General features: G+C 37.8%; 1 protein-coding gene across 4 annotated transcripts in view; it reads left to right on the forward strand.

Moving 5' to 3' along the window:
- The window catches only part of LOC136875413 (gastrula zinc finger protein XlCGF7.1-like), a 77,149-nt gene extending 54,651 nt beyond the window's left edge, over positions 1 to 22,498 (forward strand). For 3 of the 4 annotated variants that reach the window (XM_068228026.1, XM_068228027.1, XM_068228028.1), the window contains exons 4-5: positions 10,428 to 10,477; positions 18,781 to 22,498. In XM_068228026.1, coding sequence (XP_068084127.1) covers positions 10,428 to 10,477; positions 18,781 to 19,423 — 693 coding nt within the window. In that variant the 3' untranslated portion in view covers positions 19,424 to 22,498. Of the gene's footprint in view, positions 1 to 10,427; positions 10,478 to 10,666; positions 10,734 to 18,780 lie in introns of those variants that run through there. The other variant, XR_010860424.2, reaches the window with a different exon arrangement.
- The last annotated feature ends 2,607 nt before the right edge of the window (positions 22,499 to 25,105 follow it).

Below are 25,105 nucleotides of genomic sequence, written 5' to 3' on the forward strand. Positions count from 1 at the left end.
TGGCCATTTTTGTTCTGTACTTAACATCTCTTCAACACGTACTACATGTACGTAACACGACCTAATACGTTGAAAGTCTGTTTCGATAATATAATCTTTCTACTAACATCAATCACAGACTTGTGCAGTAAACATTTCTCAGAATTAAAATCTGAAACTTGTAACTTTGTTTCCACATTTGTTATTTTCTTTAAATTGAAACCTTCTGGTTTAGAGACGTGACTCACTTGCAGTGATAATAAGTAATATATACTCTATAAATTTACAAACTTTCATGTTGATGTCTTTGCCTTCCATGTAATTTTAAAACAATGTGCATAGTGGGGTAAATATGGCTGACAGTTTTCACATATCCATCAGCTGAGAGCTTGAAAGCGAAAGGGTTAATCACCTGCCCACCCTCGTATGTGCCTACTTTCAACTTTAAAAGCTGTCTGGCAAGGCAATGACGTGACTCATCACGGACACCTTGTCCCAACAGTTTATTTGCCAACAAACATGCGTCGCTTAAAAAAAAATGGAAATAGCCTACAAACAAGGTTCAAAGAGATCTTAACTGCTCAGCCTGTAGTTATACAAGATATGGGAACACTTTGTGTGGCAAAAGTACAGAGTTGCAAGTAAATATATCATAAAGAAAATCTGTGAGCTTCATGATGAATGCAAACACAAAGTTTGCTCTTAAACTGAAGATAATTACCGGTATGTGAAAACTACTGAAAAGGAACTGTGATAGTGCCGCACTCAGCCAGGGCTGTAGTGGAGGGTATACACCATATGCACTCTGGTTAACTCCATTCATTACAGTATGCCTGCTGATGTCTTGCATGTATCTTCTACTTTGCTTTTTTCTTTTATAATTCAGTTGACAGATTTTCGCCTGAGAAATATATAAAGACGTGGCTGCAAAACCACCGTACTGCAACACAGAGTTTGTTCCAATGAAAAGTGTGATCACAAATGAAAAGAGGCACCTTGGATTGTTTTTTGATAAATAGCTGGAAGTAGGTCCAGCAGAAAACTACTCTATATGCAAATTAAGATTTCAGACTAGTGCAGTCAAATATGGATTTCTCTGTTGTCATCACAAAAGCCTTCAATACACCTGATTTGTCAGATCGAGATAAGTAAGGATTCGTCATGCCCTGTCTTAGAGTTGGGACTACAGTGCTGCGCTCAGCTTTTATCAGTATAACAAGAAACACATTTCTACTCCTGTAGATGTCTTCCCAGCATTACAGTACCGCATCAAACACAAAGAGGAACTTCTTAGAAACACAGGGGCCAATAATAATAATAAAGTGGCTGTGTATTTTGAATTTACCTCTTGACACTGACCTCCATACATCTGTTAGACCTCCTTTTCTTCACACGCTGCAGACCTTCATGCATGGTATAGACCCCTGTAGGCGTAAGTTCATTTTGTTCTACCTTGTAGAGTTTCAAAATTGTCGATGTGAATGTGAAGATCTCTACCTTCCTTGTATGTATGAATCAGCCCAAATCAGTGTTTCTTTTTTTCTATCTAAAGTGTTTGAAGTAGTATGACATCTTTTCGCTTGAGAGCATTTCTGCTGCATTCTAGCGGATGTATGGTTCATTACAGGATGTTTCCTTATGCAGGTTGATAGTATAAAACACTTCACTGATAACATCATCTGGTGATAATTCCTATAATTCTTTCAACGCCTTGGAATCTCTTACGAATCGTAATTCCTTGACTTGCTGTCACTTTGAAATATAACATTGCATGGCTCAGTGCAGTTTGAATGAAAAAGAAGTACATACATACATTATCATTATAGACTGTTATGCCTTTCAGCATTCAGTCTGCAAGCCTCTGTGAATTTACTAAACGTAGCCACAATCCTTGATTTGCAACTAGTGTTGTAGCCTCATTAAGTTCTATACCTCTTATCTTTAAATCGTTAGAAACAGAGTCTAGCCATCGTCATCTTGGTCTACCTCTACTTCTCTTACCCTCCATAGCAGAGTCCATTATTCTCCTAGGTAACCTATCCTCCTCCATTCGCCTCACATGACCCCACCACCGAAGCCGGTTTATGCGTACAGCTTCATCCATCGAGTTCATTCTTAAATTAGCCTTTATCTCCTCATTCCGAGTACCCTCCTGCCATTGTTCCCACCTATTTGTACCAGCAGTAATTCTTCCTACTTTCATGTCTGTCACTTCTAACTTATGAATAAGATATCCTGAGTCCACCCAGCTTTCGCTCCTGTAAAGCAAAGTTGGTCTGAAAACAGACCGATGTAAAGATAGTTTCATCTGGGAGCTGACCTCCTTCTTAGAGAATACTGTTGATCGCAACTGTGAGCTCACTGCAGTAGCTTTACAACACCTTGATTCAATCTCACTTACTATATTACCATCCTGGAAGAACACACAACCTAAGTACTTGAAATTATCGACGTGTTCTAGCTTTGTATCACCAATCTGACATTCAATTCTGTTGAATTTCTTACCTACTGACATCAATTTAGCCTTCGAGAGGCTATTTTTCATACCATACTCATTGCACCTATTTTCAAGTTCCAAGATATTACACTGCAGGCTTTCAGCACAATCTGCCATTAAGACCAAGTCGTCAGCATAGGCCAGACTGCTTACTACATTTCCACCTAACTGAATCCCTCCCTGCCATTTTATACCTTTCAGCAGATGATCCATGTAAACTACGAACAGCAAAGGTGAAAGATTACAGCCTTGTCTAACTCCTGTAAGTACCCTGAACCAAGAACTCATTCTACCATTAATTCTCACTGAAGCCCAATTGTCAACATAAATGCCTTTGAGTGCTTTTAATAATCTACCTTTAATTCCATAGTCCCCCAGTATGGCGAACATCTTTTCCCTCGGTACCCTGTCATATGCTTTCTCTAGATCTACGAAACATAAACACAACTGCCTATTCCTCTTGTAGCATTTTTCAATTACCTGGTGCATACTGAAAATCTGATCCTGACAGCCTCTCTGTGGTCTGAAACCACACTGGTTTTCATCCAACTTCCTCTCAACGACTGATCGCACCCTCCCTTCCAAGATGCCTCAATGAGATACCTCGATAGTTGTTGCAATCCTTCCTGTTCCCTTGCTTATAGATAGGTGCAATTACTGCTTTTGCCCAATCTGAAGGTACCTTACCAACACTCCATGCTAATTTTACTACTCTATGAAGCCATTTCATCCCTGCCTTCCCACTATACTTCACCATTTCAGGTCTAATTTCATCTATTCCTGCTGCCTTATGACAATGGAGTTTATTTACCATCCTTTCCACTTCCTCAAGCATAATTTCACCAACATCATTTTCCTCCTCCCCATGAACTTGGCTGTTCACAACACCACCAGGATGGTTTCCTTTTACATTGAGAAGATGTTCAAAATATTCCCTCCACCTCTCCAGTGATTCCCTGGGATCTATTATGAGTTCACCTGAATTACTCAAAACACTGTTCATTTCCTTTTGCCCTCGCTTCCTAAGATTCTTTCTTACTGTCCAGAAAGGTTTCCCTGCTGCTTGACCTAGCCTTTCCAGGTTGTTACCAAAATCTTCCCATGACTTCTTTTTGGATTCAACAACTATTTGTTTTGCTCTGTTTCTTTCATCTACATACAAATCCCTGTCTGCCTCGGCCCTTGTTTGGAGCCACTTCTGATAAGCCTTCTTTTTACGTTTACAAGCTGCTCTCAGTTCATCATTCCACCAAGCTCGTCGCCTTTTCCCATCTTTACACATAGTTGTTCCTAGGCATTCCATTGCTGTTTCTACTACAGCATCCCTGTATGCCACCCATTCACTTTCTATATCCTGAACCTGCTTACTGTCTACTGTTCGAAACTTCTCACTAATCATATCCACGTACTTCTGTCTAATTTCCTTGTCCTGGAGATTTTCTACCCTTATTCATTTGCAGACAGATTTCATTTTCTCTGCCCTAGGCCTAGAGATACTTAGATCACTACAGATCAGATAGTGGTCTGTATCATCGATAACTCATACATTCCTAACAGATTTCCTGAATTTGAAGTCTGTTAAGATATAACCAAAATATGGCTTCCGATTGAGATAGCTAGAAATAAAATTCAGGAAACTCAATCGTCAAAAGTTACCAGTGTTTCGCCCAGAGTGCGGCATGGGCTCATCAATTGAATACCGCACCTTTTCCAAGAAACTGGCCGGCTACCACGCCGGTGGCGACATCACTGCAAGCCATACATGTGATAAGCACAATGCAGTGCCGACGTACTAGGGGAGAATTGCATCTCCTCTTCCTATATTGCCCTCCTGGGCTAGCATGACCAAAATATGGTTTCCGATTGAGATAGCTAGAAATAAAATTCAGGAAACTCAATCGTCAAAAGTTACCAGTGTTTCGCCCAGAGTGTGGCATGGGCTCATCAGTTGGATACTGCACCTTTTCCAAGACACTGGCCATAATTTGGTCATGCTAGCCCGGGAGGGCAATATAGCAAGTGGAGATGAAATTCTCCCCTAGTACATCGGCACTGCATTGTGCTTATCACATTTATGGCTTGCAGTGGTGTCGCTACCGGCGTGCTAGCCGGCCAGTGTCTTGGAAAAGGTGCGGTATCCAACTGATGAGCCCATGCTGCACTCTGGGCGAAACACTGGTAATGTTTGACGTTTGAGTTTCCTGAATTTTATTTCTGTTAAGATATAGTCTATTATGGATGTGGTACCCCTAGCCTCCCATGTGTAGTGGTGAATAGCCTTATGGTTGAAGAATGTATTCGTAACTGCTAAGCCCATACTAGCACAGAAGTCCAGCAAACGCTTCCCATTCCCATTAGCTTCCATATCTTCCCCACATTTACCAATCACCCTTTCGTATCCTTCAGTTCTATTCCCAACTCTCGCATTGAAATCGACCATTCGCACTCTTCTAGCCTTGCTGTTGACCCTGACCACGATGTCACTCAATGCTTCATAAAACTTGTCAACTTCATCCTCATCTGCTCCCTCACATGTTGAATACACGGACACAATTCTAGTCCTAATTCCTCCCACTGACAAATCTACCCACATCATTCGCTCATTTACGTGACTGACAGAAACTATGTTGCGTGCAATGGTATTCCTGATAAAGAACCCTACCCCAGACTCTGCCCTTCCCTTTCGAACACCCGTCAAGTACACTTTATAATCTCCTATCTCTTCCTTGTTATCTCCCCTTACCCGAATATCACTTACTTCTAGCACATCCCGATGCATCCTCTTTGCTGATTCAGCCAGTTCTACTTTCTTTCTTTCTTTCTTTCTTTCTTTCTTTCTTTCTTTCTTTCTTTCTTCCATAAGCCCCATTAATATTGACAGCTCCCCATCAAATTCCATTTCGTTCGCCAAGTTGTTTCCAAGGAGTCTCTCGCCTGTCAAATGGGAGTGGGACTCCGTTACTCCCATAGGTCCGAGGCTTGCTTAAAATGTTCTGAGCTCGGTAAATTCATGAAGCAGGATGCTACCCTACTTGCACATAGTCAAAGTGAGGATCTGTCCTGTAACGGGTTATGGACCACCGGTGGATTGTATAGTCCTAGCCGCCTGAGCACAAGAAGGGCCAGGACTCAGAATATGTCCCAAGATGCCCACTCCCATTCCATAGCAACTGGTATCCCAACTGTCAGAACCACTTACTAGGCCACTCAGCCGTTGCCCATGGACTGGTGTCGATGAGAAATCGGTACGAGTCACTGCAGGTAGAACAACCGAGAGAAGACGAAGAACAGGGAACTGTTGCCGAGAAGTTTGGAAGTAGGAGAAAGGGAAGAGATAGGAAAGGGTAATGTGGAGTAGTGGATAGGAAAGGACAGGTGGAACAGGGTCGTGGGATGGAGAAAAGGGAGGAGGAAGTAGCTTCTGCAGCTGTCAGGAAAGATAGGACTGACCAGGAGGGGAGGGGATCAAATGAGGTGGGTAGGGTTGAGGCTCTGGTCATGGGGGATTCTATCGTTAGACATGTCGGGAAAGTGTGTGGAGGAAAGGGTACCAGGGTAGAGTGTTATCCAGGAATTAGGTTAAGACAGATGTTGAAGAAAGTAGAAGAGAAGGAGGAGGGAAAGGAGAAAGTGGTAGTGTTTCACGTTGGTATTAACAACGTAAGACAAGCAGGTATAAGTACCAACATAGTTGGGGAAGTGTGGGATCTGGTAAATGCAGCACGGATGAAGTTTGAGGAAGCGGAGATTGTTATCAGTGGAATACTATGTAGGAGGGATACTGACTGGAAGGTGATTGGGGATTTAAATGAGACTATGGAGTGGGTATTTGGGAAACTGGGAGTGAAATTTCTAGATCCTAATTGGTGGGTAGGAGATAGGGATCTGCGCTCAGATGGCCTTCACTTAAACCGCAGTGGTACATATTAGAAAATTTGTTTAGGAGGGTAATAGGGAGGTACATTCAGGGAAACAGGCTGCACTAGGCAGCGGTGTTAAGGGAACAGGGAACTGGAAATCAAGTAGGGATGACATAAAATTGTCAGTGCTCAACTGTAGAAGTATTGTAAAGAAAGGAATAGAACTAAGTAATTTAAGAGATATATACTTACCAGATATTGTAATAGGAGTTGAATCATGGCTGAGAAATGATATAATGGATGGAGAAATTTTCTCACGGAACTGGAGGGTGTCATATCAGATGTAAGGCTTTTCAGGCGTTTGCTCTATTAACCAGCGTTTCGTCTTAGGTCTGACACTAGACTCGTCAGAGTGGGATGTGTCAGACCCTACCCACTGACACTGGGTGTATGCAGGTGAGCTTATCAGAAGCCCATTTATGAGGCACAGTCTGATAACTGCATACGGGAGATAAATCTCACAATGAAATTATTGCCCGCCTAGCAATTCCGAATGGAAAATTCTAAATTCCCATGGAGGGAATTGGATATTTTTCACCAATAGAGCATGTCAAAATTAATCAGGAAACACTGGTTAATAGAGCAAACGCCTGAAAAGCCTTACATCTGATATGATTTTGACATGCTCTATTGGTGAAAAATATCTAATTCCCTCCATGGGAATTTAGAATTTTCCACTGGAGGGAGTATCATAGAGATAGGATAGGAGAGGTAGGAGGCGGAGTATTCATTCTCATGAAAGAAGAATTTGTAAGCTACGAAAAAGTTAAAGATGACAAGCATGAAATTCTAGGGGTAAGGCTCATTTCTAAAGATAATAGCCAACTAGATGTCTTTAGATAGTACAGACCAGGAAAGGGTAGCGCAGATGCTAAGTCAGAATTATTTGATAAGATAATCAGCTATGTGGGAAATGATAAGGAAAGGAACGTGATCGTAGCGGGTGATCTTAATTTACCAAATGTCAATTGGGAAGGTAATGCGAACAACAGGAAGGATGACCAGCAAATGGCAAATAAGTTAATATGGGAAGGGCACCTGATTCAGAAAGTGATGGAACCAACTAGAGGGAAGAATATTCTGGATGTGGTGCTGGTAAAACCAGATGAGCTCTATAGAGAAACCGAAGTAATAGATGGTATTAGTGATCACGAAGCTGTTTTTGTGGTAATTAAAAATAAATGTGAAAGAAAGGAAGAGATTAAAATTAGGACTGTTAGGCAGTACCATATGGCTGATAAAACAGGCATGAGGGAGTTTTTAATAAGCAACTATGATCGGTGGAAAACGGTAAATAAAAATGTAAACAGACTCTGGGATGGGTTTAAAGCAATTGTTGAGGAATGTGAAAATAGGTTTGTACCTTTAAAGGTGATAAGGAATGGTAAAGATCCACTATATTATAACAGGGAAGTAAAGAGACTAAGAAGGAGGTGCAGGTTGGAAAGAAATAGTTAGAAATGGCTGTGGAAGTAAGGAGAAATTGAAGGAACTTACTAGGAAATTGAATCTAGCAAAGAAGTCAGCTAAGGATAACATGATGGCAAGCATAATTGGTGGCCACACTAATTTTAGTGAAAAATGGAAGAGTATGTACAGGTACTTTAAGGCAGAAACAGGTTCCAAGAACGACATTCCAGGAATAATTAATGAACAAGGGGAGTGTGTATGCGAGGATCTTCAAAAGGCAGAAGTATTCAGTCAGCAGTATGTAAAGATTGTTGGTTACAAGGATAATGTCCAGATAGAGGAGGTGACTAATACTAAAGAAGTATTAAAATTTACCTATGACACCAATGACATTTACAGTAAGATACAAAAGTTGAAAACTAGAAAAGCAGCTGGAATTGATAAGGTTTTGGGGGATATACTAAAGACAATGGGTTGGGATATAGTATCATATCTGAAGTACTTGTTTGATTTTTGTTTGCATGAAGGAACTTTACCAAATGAATGGAGAGTTGCTATAGTAGCCCCTGTATATAAAGGAAAGGGTGATAGGCATAAAGCTGAAAATTACAGGCCAGTCAGTTTGACATGCTTTGTATGTCAGCTTTGGGAAAGCATTCTTTCTGATTATATAAGACATGTTTGCAAAATTAATCATTGGTTTGACAGAAGGCAGTTTGGGTTTAGGAAAGGTTATTCCACTGAAGCCCAACTTGTAGGATTCCAGCAAGATATAGCAGATATCCTGGATTCAGGAGGTCAGTTGGACTGTATTGCGATTGACTTATCTAAGGCATTTGATAGAGTGGATCATGGGAAACTACTGGCAAAAATGAGTGCAGTTGGACTTGACAAAAGAGTGACTGAATGGGTGGCTCTGTTTCTAGAAAATAGAACTCAGAGAATTAGAGTAGGTGAAGCTTTCTCTGTCCCTGTAAAAATTAAGAGGGGAATTCCTCAAGGTAGTATTATTGGACCTTTATGTTTTCTTATATATATCAATGATATGTGTAAAGAAGTGGAATCAGAGATAAGGCTTTTTGCAGATGATGTTATTCTGTACAGAGTAATAAATAAGTTACAAGATTGTGAGCAACTGCAAAATGACCTCTATAATGTTGTGAGATGGACAGTAGGCAATGGTGTGATGATAAATGGGGATAAAAGTGAGGTTGTGAGTTTCACAAATAGGAAAAGTCCTCTCAGTTTTAATTACTGCGTTGATGGGGTTAAAGTTCCCTTTGGGGATCATTGTAAATACCTAGGTATAAATATAAGGAAAGATCTTCATTGGGGTAATCACATAAATATGATTGTAAATAAAGGGTACAGATCTCTGCACATGGTTATGAGAGTATTTAGGGGTTGTAGTAAGGATGTAAAGGAGAGAGCATATTTGTCTCTGGTGAGACCTCAACTTGAGTATGGTTCCAGTGTATGGAACCCTTACCAGGATTACTTGATTCAGGAACTGGAAAAAATCCAAAGAAAAGCAGCTTGATTTGTTCTGGGCGATTTCCAACAAAAGAGTAGCATTACAAAAATGTTGCAAGGTTTGGGCTGGGAAGACTTGGTAGAAAGGAGACGAGCTGCTTGACTAAGTGGTATGTTCCGAGCTGTCAGTGGAGAAATGGCATGGGAGGACATCAGTAGACGAATAAGTTTGGATGGTGTCTTTAAAAGTAGGAAAGATCACAATATGAAGGTAAAGTTGGAATTCAAGAGGTCAAATTGGGGCAAATATTCGTTTATAGGAAGGGGAGTTAGGGATTGGAATAACTTACCAAGAGAGATGTTCAAGAAATTTCCAATTTCTTTGCAATCATTTAAGAAAAGGCTAGGAAAACAACAGATAGGGAATCTGCCACCTGGGCGACTGCCCTAAATGCAGATCAGTAGTGATTGATTGATTGATTGATTGATTGATTGATTTATTGATGGTTCACAAACTAGGACGTGACTAGAGTAACCCACAAACATGAACAATGAAAAAGAAGTAATCAAGTTTTAATAAATCAGATGAGCAAAGCAAGAGTAATATAAGGAATGGGAGGGCATGGTGGACAACAAAACATGTTGAAGTATAAGTGCCCTTTCTCATGAATTAATCGTCCCATTAACCTGGGAGTTGTGCTAAAAGAATCTTTGAGCAATTGTCCCGGTCCTTCAGATCAGACTTCCCGAGGCAGCGATTACCCTAGTTTTCATTGAAACAACCCAGGCACATAAAGGAACATCACTTGGAAGGTGTCTTACCCATTGCTACACTATAAGATAAATACTACTGTAAACTGTTGTAACATGAACTTTTAAAGATAGCACTGCATTCCCTTAGTGCTCACCAGCTCTGAATGGCCTCCTTCCTCATCATTGAGGAGCTGACGAAGAAATATAGTTTTTGTAAACACACAGCCATGCCTATGACAGTTTGGGAAGCCCGGCTTGAAGTAATTCTGACTGACTCATGGAATGTCTGTCTGTCTTATGTTCTAAGAGGAACTTCAGTAAGTTCTCCCATCGATGACAAAACAAGTGCAACTCACTAAACTGATATTTAATTAATGGTATTTCATATGTTCCAGGAATATGCTGAAGATGAAGATGGTGACTTCAAGGAACAAACATCAGATTGGTAAGTTGACATTACAAAATACGTAAGCTGAACGGTGCCCCAGACATAGGAACTGTCACTCATTTAAGGGCAATAACAAATGAGTAATTATGGATTTAGAATTATAGAAAACATGAGATGGACAAGTAAGCACGGCAGGAAGGTAACCTTCGACATGTGTGATTCAGCTGTCTTGCAATCTTGTCCCAGCTAGGTTGCTTTGAAATGGTGGACAGTACATCTCCCCTGGGTCCATTTCTACTCGAGAAGAACTACGACATGATGAGTTACTGTCAGTCCAACATCGCATCCAAAGTTCAGGAAGAGTTCCGAGGGAGAATTTTGTGTCTTCCTACAATTTCTCAATAAAGATGCCTGTTTATAAAACAGATTGCCATCACTTTATTTATTTATTTATTTATTTATTTATTTATTTATTTATTTATTTATTTATTTATTTATTTATTTATTTATTTATTTATTTATTTATTTATTTATTTATTTATTTATTTATTTATTTATTTATTTATTTATTTATTTATTTATTTATTTATTTATTTATTTATTTATTTATTTATTTATTTATTTATTTATTTATTTATTTATTTATTTATTTATTTATTTATTTATTTATTTATTTATTTATTTATTTATTTATTTATTTATTTATTTATTTATTTATTTATTTATTTATTTATTTATTTATTTATTTATTTATTTATTTATTTATTTATTTATTTATTTATTTATTTATTTATTTATTTATTTATTTATTTATTTATTTATTTATTTATTTATTTATTTATTTATTTATTTATTTATTTATTTATTTATTTATTTATTTATTTATTTATTTATTTATTTATTTATTTATTTATTTATTTATTTATTTATTTATTTATTTATTTATTTATTTATTTATTTATTTATTTATTTATTTATTTATTTATTTATTTATTTATTTATTTATTTATTTATTTATTTATTTATTTATTTATTTATTTATTTATTTATTTATTTATTTATTTATTTATTTATTTATTTATTTATTTATTTATTTATTTATTTATTTATTTATTTATTTATTTATTTATTTATTTATTTATTTATTTATTTATTTATTTATTTATTTATTTATTTATTTATTTATTTATTTATTTATTTATTTATTTATTTATTTATTTATTTATTTATTTATTTATTTATTTATTTATTTATTTATTTATTTATTTATTTATTTATTTATTTATTTATTTATTTATTTATTTATTTATTTATTTATTTATTTATTTATTTATTTATTTATTTATTTATTTATTTATTTATTTATTTATTTATTTATTTATTTATTTATTTATTTATTTATTTATTTATTTATTTATTTATTTATTTATTTATTTATTTATTTATTTATTTATTTATTTGGGAAACCAAAACAGCGAGAAGCCGAATTACAGAGTTCCGCAATGAAAAACATATTTACAATAGAGTAGCACAAGGCAAACATAAAAGATAAGTGGAAGAAGAATGACGGAAAAACATCTAATGATAAAAATAGAGGAAAAAATTAAAAACTAACAAAATAACTGTAGAGACACAACAAATAAAAACAAAACATAAAGGCTAAAGAAACGAGAAAAATTGAAGACTGAACGTAAAACGAAGAGAACTTATAGCTAGGCACAGTAAGATAAATACAGATATAACACTTAAGTAACGGTATAGTACAGAAAAAATAAATAAATATTATATTATGTACAAAAGTGAGGACAGCAATAAGAAGAGAAAAAAGGAATATGAAGAAAATGAACTAGGTTAAGTTAAGGAGGAATCGATTAAAGAAGGCATACGAAGAAAAAATGTCCAAGTACCTGTCAGAAGATAAAGAGTTAAGGAGGGTTGGTATGCGGATAAATAAACTTCTTTGAATGAGAGAGAGGCGGGAATACGGAATATGAAGGGGCGGATTAATCCTGGTTTTGCGAGTTGGAACATGTAAGGAAAAGGATGCAGGTTCAGAAGAACGAAATAAACCATTAACAGCGTTATATAGGAATCTAATGTCGGCTACTTTCCTGCGACTAGATAACGGGTGAAGGTTTAACTTGTCTAGTATCTGATTACTGCTCAAGTTTCGACAATCAGATACTCTGGCTGTAACAATGGCACAGAAGAATGACTGCACGCGGTCAATGTGATTCAGATTAGTGGGTGAAGAGGTAGACCAAATGGGAGACGCAAATTCAATAATTGGTAGGATGCAAGATACATAGTTGGCTCGGAGGGCGTGGATATCGGTGATGTCAGAAAATCTATATAACAAACCGAGAAGTGACATTGCTCGTGCGGTTATCTTTTGTATATGGGGGACAAATAACAATTTACTGTCAAACATCACTCCTAAGTCATTTTGTTCTGTTTGAGTTGGGAACGGGTTACCGAGGAGGGAGTATTTACTGAGAATAGGGGATTTACGAAGCGTGATCGAAATAGAGGAACACTTGGCAGGATTAGGCTTAAGGCGCCATGTGGAACACCATTCAGAGAGTGAATTAAGCCTACTCTGTAAGGAGTTTACGTCTGATAAAGAATCGATTTGTTTGAATATTTTACAGTCGTCTGCAAATAGAATTTCACAAGAAACGGAGGATGTAGAATTAATGAGATCGTCAATAAATAAGACAAAAAGAAGCGGGCCTAGGACACTGCCCTGCGTTCCATTGAATATTAGTATATAAATAATAATTAAAAAGAACAATATTTCTTTGTTTTTCATCTTCAAATTACACTCAGTTTTGACAAACAGATTAAAGCAACAACACGAAGTTGTTTGAAGTGTATAGTACAGTAGGACCGCAATAATCCAGCACTTGATAGTCCAGCACACATCAGAAATAATTTTTCCTGTACTTTGAGGGATTTAGCGCTTGGCAAAGTTGGTAGAACAGTTGGATGTGTTTACGAGATATCAGAACCGCTCAGCGTTTTGTCTGTCACTTGTCTTCCTCACTGTGTGAGTATGCTCTCGCTGGGATCAACCAGTCGCCCTCTTGGCTTCATGCTAGTATCACGTTCACGTATTCCTACAGTTATTGCATCAGTGCGGTGCGGTTTTCTTTTACAGTAATTTAATAAATTCATTGTACTGTATCAAATTTTAGCTATGTTTACGAATGTCAAATATACTTACAGACATATAGACATTACAGTGAAAAGTTTGTACTTACAGTGAATATGTTTTCTTAACCGAACATCTCATGAGCTGCAATACGACGTTGCTGAAATTATGAATCTTCACATTGTACAAATTATGTTTTGTCAAAAATAAGCTCAATCCAGGGAACAATTAAACATCCCTACAATGTTTCAGAGGATTCAGAAGAAAAATTCAAATTATCCCATCAGTTGTAGATACCAGTCCATGTTCCAAGCCCTTAACTCATCAGATACCTATGCCGGCCTACTGTATAGACAGTGATTCAAATGGAGCTGCAAATTCTTGTAATTTTACTATTCTTATTTCATTAAAATTAAGTTTATCTTAGTTTTTCAAAGCCATGGTCCTTTTTTATTTCACAATAAATGAAAATCCACAGCCTGGTTCCAGTCATTTGACCGGGTCAGGAATGTAATGAATGAAGCTGCGACGATAGGAATTGTCCTGGCTGCCAAAGCCTGTCGCACATCTCTGGGGCAATTATGATTAATGACTGACAAGATGAAATGAAATTATACTGGAGAGTGTTGTTGGAAGAAAGATGATGGAGTAAACAGGAGTACTCAGAGAAAATCCTGACGCACCTCCAATTTGTCCAGAATAAATCTCACATGGAGTTAGTGGAATTTGAACCATGGAACCCAGCAGTGAGAGGCCGGCATGTTGCTGCCTGAGCCACTGAGGTTGCCGCTTTTTATTTCACAGTAGGCATACAAAAATTATTTATATTGAATTCTGCAAGAACTGTAAGCCTTAAACTGATTTGACTCCGCAGTACAGTATTTGATTATTAATACCAACACAGATAGGTCATATGGCGACTATGGGATAGGAAAGACCTAGGAGTTGGAAGCGGCTGTGGCCTTAATTAAGGTACAGCCCCAGCATTTGTCAGGTGTGAAAATTGGAAACCACAGAAAACCATCTTCAGGGCTGCCAACCCACTATCTCCCAGATGCAAGCTCACAGCCACTCACCCGGTAATGACCTTGTTTAAACCAGGTTCTTGCAAATGATCTTGACCGATTCCTGAGCAGTCCTGTATTTGTACTACTTAAGCAGATAGTCTGTTAAAAGGAAAACTGGTCCTGGGAAATTACTTGCCCTCAGAGAAATGTTGTTCCCTAAAAGTAAAAATATAATTTCTTAAATTTTGTACTTCATGGTGGGGAATCAAGCACACATCCTTGCGATGAACCAGGCACTATAGGCAGCTCCTAGTAAATGTGTTCAGTTAATGATGGGATAGTCGAATATGAGATATAGCTTACTTGATTATTCTTCCAGTTATTCATTCAAAACTCCATTTGGATAAATAACTGAAGAATAAATTAATTAATGAGGCAATTGAATGCTTTCAAAATAATCAAATGAAGAGATTTGTATGTTGTCATCAGCTCATCACGGGGAAATTAAAAGGACCTACCTTATATTTACGATAATTAGGCTGTTTCTTTCTGAAGAGAACAGTGGAAAGGATCATATTTGGTGGTCTCTGTGTAAAAGTCAAGAGTTCATATCATTCTATACATGGTTCAACAAATAATCTCTTTCTGAAGTGAATGTGGCAATAATAATAATAATAATAATAATAATAATTACAAGGCCTCAGCTAACATGATGGCATTTTAATTTGATGCCATCTAGCTGCCTTCTCATCAGTATAGACATTCTCTTTTGTTAGATGGATCTTTCTTGGCTGTTTGTGACTGAGTTTTAATGAACAGCAAATGAGATCTGACATAGTACGACATGTGTCCACCCTAACTATCTGTCAGGTTTGAAACTGCGATCCACTACTGAAGCATAAAGGGAGCTAATGTGGCAACAGTTTCAACTAAAATTACTAAGGAACATGGGTTCATTCAGGAGAATTGGACAGAAATCAGAGGTAAAGCAGTGTTTCAAGGAGCACATGCCAAGAATAGAGTGGGCAGCTGAGAATTTTCGTTACCATCAAATCATTTAATTAGAAAGTCATTTCTGCAAGTTCTATGTATGTTGTTGTATGCTGGGTATTCAGCCCGAAGGCTGGTTTGATCCTCTGCAGCTCCGCCAACAGCTGTCATAAATAGCCTAGGCGTCACTGAAAAGGCGTATATTACTAATAGCTAGAGGCACCTTTTTTCACAAAGTATTGTAATGGTTATGGCGTCCGCCATGCCAACTCGCTACACGCCGGGGGCGTCACCGTATCGGCCCCACCCCCCTTACACTCGAGCGCGCCAATCGTGAGCAACACTTAAAAGTGCTAGGCCAGCCTTCTCGCCTCCGTCCGCGCTCCCATAGCAGAGGACGACGGAAATTACTCTACTATCAATCTGGAGTCTTCCATCTCCTGAGGTTCCTGGATACATCTAGCATCTGGACTGTTCCAGAAGGGTCGGTGCAGCTATATAAGGGAGGAGTGATTAGTTAGTCAGTCAGTGAGTGAGTGAGAGTGAGATTGAGTTTGCTGGAGCGCAGTCAGTGATAGCCTGGGCTGAGATGTCAGCCTGATAGAGTATCTGCCTGTTGGAGCCAAGGACTCGTTCCTCTTTCCCTGATGTTGTGTGTGTCCCTTGAGGCCGGCTGCTGGAGGAAAACCTGGAGTGTTCTGGAGCAGCGTGAAGGGAACACTGGGTGCCGACGTGTGCGGACTGCGAACGGGGTTCGACGGATTGAGTGATCAGCGGATACTATCCCGATCTGCGAAACTGACGTGTAGGCTGTGGACCGTGACAGTGCTAACGAGTGTGAATGAGTGGCTGAGTGAGTGTAGTTTACATAATCGATGACTGTGTGTGTGTGTGTGTGTGTGTGTGTGTGTGTGTGTGTCATTGTAGATGGAACATAAGAGAAACTAAGAGAGAGAGAGAGAGCACGCGAACAGTGTAAGTGTGTGACCGTGTACATGTGTAAGTTGCATACCTGCCAACTTTCCTGATTTAGGTGGGAGACTCCCGATTTTCGACAGTTTTTCCCGCCACCCGATTGTTCTATTGTTTCTCCTGATTTTAGCTTCTTTTTTTCTTTCCTTTTTGTGAACTTTAAAAATTTGTTTTCAAATCTCGCCATTTCAGCTTTGTATGCAAGTGGCCGGAATTCCTTCGCTCACTGCCGCTTTCAAATGAAATATCGGCGTTTATTAACACGAGCAATACGCCCGAATGTGCGATGTTTATTGAAACCTGTATATCGCGACGCGTATATCAATTGTCAATCTCTTGTTCTCGCGTACTATGTTCGTGTTCGTTCACATCAGTCTAGTCTATTCTAGAGATTAGTCGCTAGGTTTGGGATCTTTTTAAATAATTTAGTGACAGAATTTCAAGGATAGTGACTAGTGACTTTCCTAGAGATTTTAGGAGCCAGTCAGAGACAATTCTGGCGAATTTTAATGTATTACTTGATAAAAATAACATAGCCAACGGCCGTAGCCGTGTTGAAACACTGGATCCCATGAGATTTCCGAAGTTAAGCAACATTGGGCGTGGTCAAGATTTGGATTGGTTGCCACGCGCTGTTGGTGGGGGATAAGGGAATGGAGGGGCGGAAAGGAACTAGCCACCCTACCATACTTAAACTCCGGCTCAGGCATACCTCTGTGGTGGTTCGGACCTGCCTTCGGGCAGAATACACCCTTACCGTACTAAAATAACATAGTGCTGTGCATAATCGCGCGAGGAATTATCAGGGGTCGATCACCTCACTCGCATACTTCCTGTGAGGGAATAGAGATGTGTAATTTTTAACCTTGTAGCCTCGTATAGCAACAGTCGTGTTTTGAGACAATAGGTGTTAGTGTACCAGTAGTACTCCTGTATTGTGCAAGACATGTAGAATAAGCAGTTTTGACCAATTGTATCTCCTGATTTTTCCTGATTTTCATATCCAAATCTCCTGATTTTTGGTTTTGTAAAGTTGGCAGGTATGAAGTTGTAATCTCGGCTATCGTCTGTGTGAGTGTAAATCTGTAATAGTAGTGCTTAGTTAATAAATCTTAGAAATAGGGCGCTACCAGGTTCTGTACTCATTTATTTACTTATTTACCCCGCCATCACGTTACAGTTATAAAATCACACCATTTTTGCAAAATTTTACAAATTTGCCTGAAAATGCGAAACTGTTGACAAATTTATGTGGAATTGCTTTTGACCCAAAAAGCATAATGAAATGTGATTTACAAAATGAAGAAGTCTCCCTTCTAATAAAACAAATTCCCATTCTATGAGAACTTTCATCACCAGAATATCAGGGATCTAGTTGTTCATGTACAGCAGGTAAATATATTGAGATGACCGCCAGTCTTTCACTGAAATCAGAATATGGGCTTCTTGCGGAAGCTACCGTGAGAGCTTAATGGATCCCAGTCAGTAAAGTTGATTGTGAGAGGTCAATTTCAAATGTATTGTTACATAATGTATGACAAGGGAACAGTAATGACTCGCAGTAATATGGCATTCATAATATGTCTGTTTTTCAGACTGATGTGTAGCCTATATTATGTATTCAGGTTTCGGTTCTACTTGTTAAAGTGTCAAGATAATTTGTCCCCAAACATCCTTGTTTTGATATACGTTTTCCTCAGAACCGTAATTCTCATGTTTCTTGTACATATGTAAAAAGAAAATATGTTTTACTGCAAATATGATATTAACTATCTTTTGGTTTAGCTTTTTTTTGCTGAAAATTGGAAATAAAATTTAGCAAAATTATTGACAAAATAAAGTTAAAATAGCCAAAATAATCTTTAAAAGGTGATGAAATTAAATATTTCACTACAAACAGATGCCTCTACTAATAACCCTTTCCCACACAACCCCCATGGTTGGTTGGTTTAGAAGAATTTCTTAAGTTAATGAGTCGCTAACGTTTAAATCCAGACTAATGATTGCGTGGGCCTTGAACCTCTCCATGTCTGGTAGAAACAATCCATTTTATATAAATGCCCAAATTACATTTAAAATTGTCACCAGTACAATTTGTGATTATTTGGTATACCTTGACCAAAGAATTAGTTTTAGCCATTTTTACTTGTATTGTTCTTTTGTGTCAAGTAATAGGAAAAGGTTTCAAATGGTTATTATTATGTGAAGTTCACAGGTACTGTGTTTGCCTGTTTCAGGACACAACCATCATATCACAGTGAGAAATATTCTACACTACAGAGAAAGAATTTTCGCATTAATGGACAATCATCCGTTTCATCTACTCACGCGTTATCAGATATGCCTCTCCTCACGAGAGAACGGCACTTCATTTGCAATGATTGTGGTAAAGTGTTTACTCGCCGTCAAAACATCTATTCGCACATGTTTGTTCATACACGGGAGAGCTCTCATATATGTATGCATTGCAACAAAAAGTTCCATACGAAGAATGGATTGGCCAGACATATTCGCTCACATACAGGTGAGCGACGTTATCCCTGTGGTATGTGTCCTCGAGCCTTCACGCATAGCTCACATCTAAACAAACATATTTTGATGCATAAGGGAGTGAAACCCTTTACTTGCGATATTTGTGGCAATACTTTTCGTGAACGTAGTACGCTCATGAAACACGTACGAATTCATACCGGGGAGAAACCTCATTCATGTAATACTTGCGGTAAGACTTTTTCCCTACAATGCAATCTTAAAACCCACCTGCGGATTCATACAGGAGTTAAGCCTTATTCCTGCAGTACGTGCGGAAAGGCATTTACTCTCCGTGCTAATCTCTGCAGACATATAGCTTCGATGCATAGTGAACAATTCTCTAATTGAATTTGTTGTTTAGAATTATTTGTACAGGAACTAAATTAAGTCATGATGTATTGCAATACTACCAGTACAAAATCGTGAATCAGACCAATTTACTTTGTTTCTTCAGAATGATCTGCATTCCTACACAGCAGCCATATACCAAACTAGCGACTCTGTGGTGAATTAACTGTCATTTGTGTATCCAGACACCAGTCACTCCCAACATTCCCAGACTTGTCTTGGACTATTCAAAATGTGTGCTTCTGTAATTCACTCTACATTTATTTAAATATAACTCGCAGCCTCGTTTTAAAATCCTACAATTCAGGAAGAAACTACTGGCAAATAAAATATAAACATGTTCCAAAAATATAATCGGCATAAACGGAACTCTAATTGTGCAATTTTTACACAATAAACTGTTCTGGATAGACGTAGGATTTTCTCCACCTCATATCCATATTGCCACTAGTAAACACAAGACACACAGTGCAACTGCTTTCTTCCATCCCACTCTTATCACCAGTTGTTGCAATATCAGTTGTATAGACCTACATAAAAAATCAGAAAAGAAATAATTGATGACGTGAGTATAAGTCAAAAAATGACTTGTACCCTTCTCCCCCAAAAGAGAAATTAACATGTTTACTTGTACCATTAGGACCAAATGAAATATTGTACATATAGTTTAGTTCTGACTTATACTACTTAGACCAAAGATCAAAATCCCTTCTAGAACTCGCACTGTGAATTTATCTTATTTTGATCATTTTCTGACTAAAATTTTTCCCCGGCAGCGTACATATATGTAAGTCATTATCAGTAACATTCATATTAATAGTATTTTTGTTCAAAAATGGAAATTAGGATTGAAATTCAAATCAGTCACTAGTATTTCTGTTCGCAATTTCTCATTATACCTTATGGCATATATAGCTTGTAATTATACTGCAATTTGCACGAATATATATGGTATGTCATCAGAGAAATTATGCACTTCTGTTTTAAGGTGATATTTTGCTAAAATGAATGCATATTATATTCATGTAAATATAGTGGAGAGATGCATTCTGACCATTTTATTTTTTCTCTTTTAGTGAAGATAAATGTTAATATTTGCTGCAGTAACTAAGTTACTTCTGTAGTAAAATAACTAATGATGGCAGAAGTAAGGAGGACATAAGACTAGTGCGAGCAAAGAAGGCTTTTCTTAAGAAACTAAATTTGCTCACTTCGAACGTTGATATGGAAATTAGAAAGATGTTTTTTGAAAACTTTCTTTTGGACTATGGCATTATATGTTAGTGAAACATGGACGATAACTAGTTCAGAAAGAAAGAGATTAGGAGCTTTTGAAATGTGTTACAGAAAAATGGTGAAGGTGAGATGGATAGATTGGATCACAAATAAAGAGATACTGAATTGAATTGGTGAGAGGACATGGATTTGTCTAAATCTGTCAGTTGTGCAGTTGGTTTTTGAGGGAAGTATAGGCTTTAAGAATGGTATGAGTGGACTAAGGTATGAATATGACAAACAGATTATAGCAGATGTAGGACGCAGCAGTTACATAAAATTGAGAAGGTTAGCACAGGATAGGATGGCATGGAAAGCTACATCAAAGCAATCTATGGACTGATGACTGAAACAACACAGCAAAGTGTAATAGCAAACTCTTTTGTGTTATAATGCCATTCTTGCCTGGTTTATTATAAGCCTTGCATGTCTCCTTTCTTCTTTGTTTACCGAGCTCGATAGCTGCAGTCGCTTAAGTACGGCCAGTATCCAGTATTCGGGAGATAGTAGGTTCGAACCCCACTGTCGGCAGCCCTGAAAATGGTTTTCCGTGGTTTCCCATTTTCACACCAGGCAAATGCTGGGGCTGTACCTTAATTAAGACCACGGCCGCTTCCTTTCCACTTCTAGCCCTTTCCTGTCCCATCGTCGCCGTAAGACCTATCTGTGTAGGTGCGACGTAAAGCAACTAGCAAAAAAAAAAATCTTCTTTGTTAACTGCCAGTTTGCATGTCGATTCAAGGGGACTTTAGCTCCATATAATATAGAGAATGTAAGTAGATAATTCCTCTAAAAAGCTTTCATAGCTGCAGATTTAAGAATTACAAGAACAGAACCCCGCTTTTGGTTGGTTAGGCCATGAGTTGTTTCTATTCCTAGAGTTCCTGATGGACAAAACTCGTTAAAAAATAAACTGCTGCAGCTTATGGACTTTTCTGCATTCATGATTTTGTATTAAAAAGTCACTGTGAGATAAATTTAAGGCTGAATAAAAATAACAAACATGTGAAACATCATTCCAACATCATTAACATTTCTAATAATTGTGAACATTACCAACTAACACGGGCACCATAAGTAGCAGCTGAGACATGCCACGCCGAATACTTCACATGTTCTCACTTCTGGCAGCTCGACAGTCATTTGTAAGCTTTAGATTTGGCAGTGTCCTCCATCATTTAATATTTACCACAGGTTTTTAATTAATTTGTCTAGTTTTTCTCCTTCCATAATTTTTTATCATTAAGAATATGGCATGAAACAAACAAAAATTACACAAATAATTAATCACTCCACAGACCTACTCCATTATTGATAATGAGGGCTCAAATCTCTAGGAATGTGCTTTAAAACATACCAAAATAGGATTTTAAAACTTGGAGATTAAACACTTCTTTTGCTAGTGGTTTTACGTCGCACCGACGCAGATATGTCTTATGGTGACGATGGCATAGGAAAGGCCTAGGAGTTGAAAGGAAGCGGCCGTGGCCTTAATTAAGGTACAGCCCCAGCATTTTCCTGGTGTAAAAATGGGAAACCACGGAATGCCATCTTCAGGGTTGCCAACAGTATGATTCGAATCCTCTATTTCCTGGATGCAAGCTCACAGCCGTACACCTCTAACCGCACAGAAAACACTTCTTTTGATGACAAGCTGTGAATTTTTCAGAATCCAAACATAGACAAAATCGCTTCACACAAAATAATACTTGGAGAAAGCTGTGACCGAAAATATGCTTTTACATCAATTTTCTGCTCAAACGTGACTTGATAAGAAGTATATTTAAATATGCATTTATTCGACCAATAAAATCCATTTAATCATGTTCATAAGAATTAAAAATGTATTTCATTTGAGAGCCTATATTATCCTATCCATTTTCATCCTGAGAGAATATATTATCCTGTCCATTTTTGTCCATTTCTCACATTTGTCTAACATGATGTTTAGTCCAATTTCTTTTTTCATCCAGTAAATATGTATACACTTTTTTGTGCAACTTACAATTACATTGTCTTGTCTTCATGTTCATCCACTGTCATTCATTTCTCTATTTTTAAAATAATTATTTCAGTTGAAGCAGTAGATGACATAAAGAATAAGTAGGTAGACACTGTAATGGTTTGTTTCCTGTGATTACTACTTCACACACAATTTGTTTTGAATATCAGACCGTTTATATTTAATGAATGTGGGCATGGTCTTAATTAAGGTACAATTTGCCTGGTGTAAAAATAGGATAACATAGTAAACCATATTCAGGGCTGCCAACTCACAGCGTGTGGCCCTAGCCACCTTGATTATAATTATTTTAGTCAGCAAAGTTCAGTCACGTGTAGAAAACTCTTCATCATTCTTAAATCACATTGAAGTTATATTTGCATTGAGAAGCTAATCTGCTAGGTCATCAGAATCATCAAATGTTATGTGGTTACAGGGAAACACCATAATGATGAGTGATGTATTTTGCCATTGCATTCCTGGGTCATATTGTAGCATGACTGACCTAACAAATGTCATCACTCAGCATCACCCATAATAGTTAGTGATTATTAGCCTTATGCTCTCCAGGTGGGGACTACATGGGAGGGGGCAATCATCAGCAAGATGATAACTGACATTCTGCATGTTGGAGCATAGTGTGTTAGATGTCTGGATTGTTGTGGTAGGTTAGAGAATCTGAAAAGGGAATTGGATAGACTAAAGCTGGATGTAGTTGGTATAAGTAAGGACGTTGGCAGGAAGAGCAGGATTTTTGGTCAGGTGACTACAGAATTAACACAAAATCAAACAGGGGAAATGCAAGAGTTATTTTAATAATGAATAAGAAAATAGGGCAGCGGGTAAGCTACTATGATGAGCATAGAGAATAAATTATCAAGATAGACACCCAACCAATGCCCACCACAATAGTGCAGGTCTATAGACCTACTAGTTCAGCAGATGATGAAGAAATCAAAAGAATATATGAAGAGATAGGTTTAATATAATATATGTATGTTGGGTATTCAGCCCGAAGGCTGGTCTCATCCTTCACAGTTCCACCAAAGGCTATCATAGACAGCTTAGGCGTCACTGATGAGGTATACTAGGGAAATGAGGAGTGAGGTAGTTTCCCGTTGCTTTCCTCACCAAGCTAGATGTTGCTATTGCATATCAGTCAGCCAAGCCCACTGAAATGCATGCACCAACCGACACTATGGGTGATATTCTCATACCAATCATAACAGGGACTGGCTGCATAAGGAATGGTATTACTAGCATTGCTCATACCTCGCTTGCTTTCATATTGTCAAAGCCAAGGATGAGACTGAGACAGGTCAATGAAAGTAACAAATTGCTCTAGCCCATACCAGAAGGCATAGCGCACTGGAGACACTACATGTTGCCAGCAAAGGCCCATTTAATATAATATGTAAAAGGAAATGAGAACAAATTGTGATGAGAGACTGGAATATAGTGGTAGGCCAAGGAAGACTAGGTAATACAGCAGAATTTGGATTGGGACAAGGGAATGAAAGACGAAGTCGGCTGGTTAAATTCTGCACCAATCATAATTTAGACCTTGCTAATATTTGGTTCAAACACCACTAACGATGGCTGTACATTTGCATGAGACACGGAGACACTGGAAGGTATCAAATAGACTTTATTATGATTAGGCAGAGATTCAGAAACCAGGTGTTGGATTGCAAAACTTTCCCAGGAGCAGACATGGACTCTGATCACAACTTGGTGGTCATGAAAATCCATCTGAAGTTGAAGAAATTCAAGAGAGGAAGGAATGCAAGAAAAGTTGAAAGAAAAGAGTGTGTTGGATGGTTTTAAAGGAACATGTTGCACATTGATTAAATGAAAAAAGGTGAAGGAAACAACAGATGAAGAGTGATATTAAGAGGACTGCTGAAGACAAATTAGGAAAAGGTAAGACCAAGTAAGAATCAGTGGATAACTTGGGAGATATCAGACCTGATTGACAAATGGCAAAAATACAAGAATGGAAAAAGGAAGAGGGAAGAAAAGAAGAAAGGCAATTTATAGGACAGCTAAAAATAGAATGGCTGAAAGAGAAGTGCACAAGGATGCTGAAGGTTGTATGGGCCTAAGAAAGGTGCATACAGGGAAATCAAAGAAACCTTTGAGGAAAGAAAACTAGGTGTATGAATATTAAGAGCTCAGATGGAAGACCACTGCTGGGGAACGAAGACTAGGCAGAAAGATGGCAGGAACATATTAAACTATTGTATCAAGGGAGAGAAATAGATGATAAGGTCCTGGAACAAGAAGAAACTGTTGATGCTGATGGAATGGGAGATCCAATTTTGAGGTGAGAATTTGACAGAACTTTGAGAGACCTAAATAGGAACAAAGGACCTGAAATTGATGACAATAACCTCTGCCTTAAG

This window comes from Anabrus simplex, chromosome 6 (genome assembly GCF_040414725.1).
Source record: "Anabrus simplex isolate iqAnaSimp1 chromosome 6, ASM4041472v1, whole genome shotgun sequence".
Lineage (NCBI taxonomy): Eukaryota > Metazoa > Arthropoda > Insecta > Orthoptera > Tettigoniidae > Anabrus > Anabrus simplex.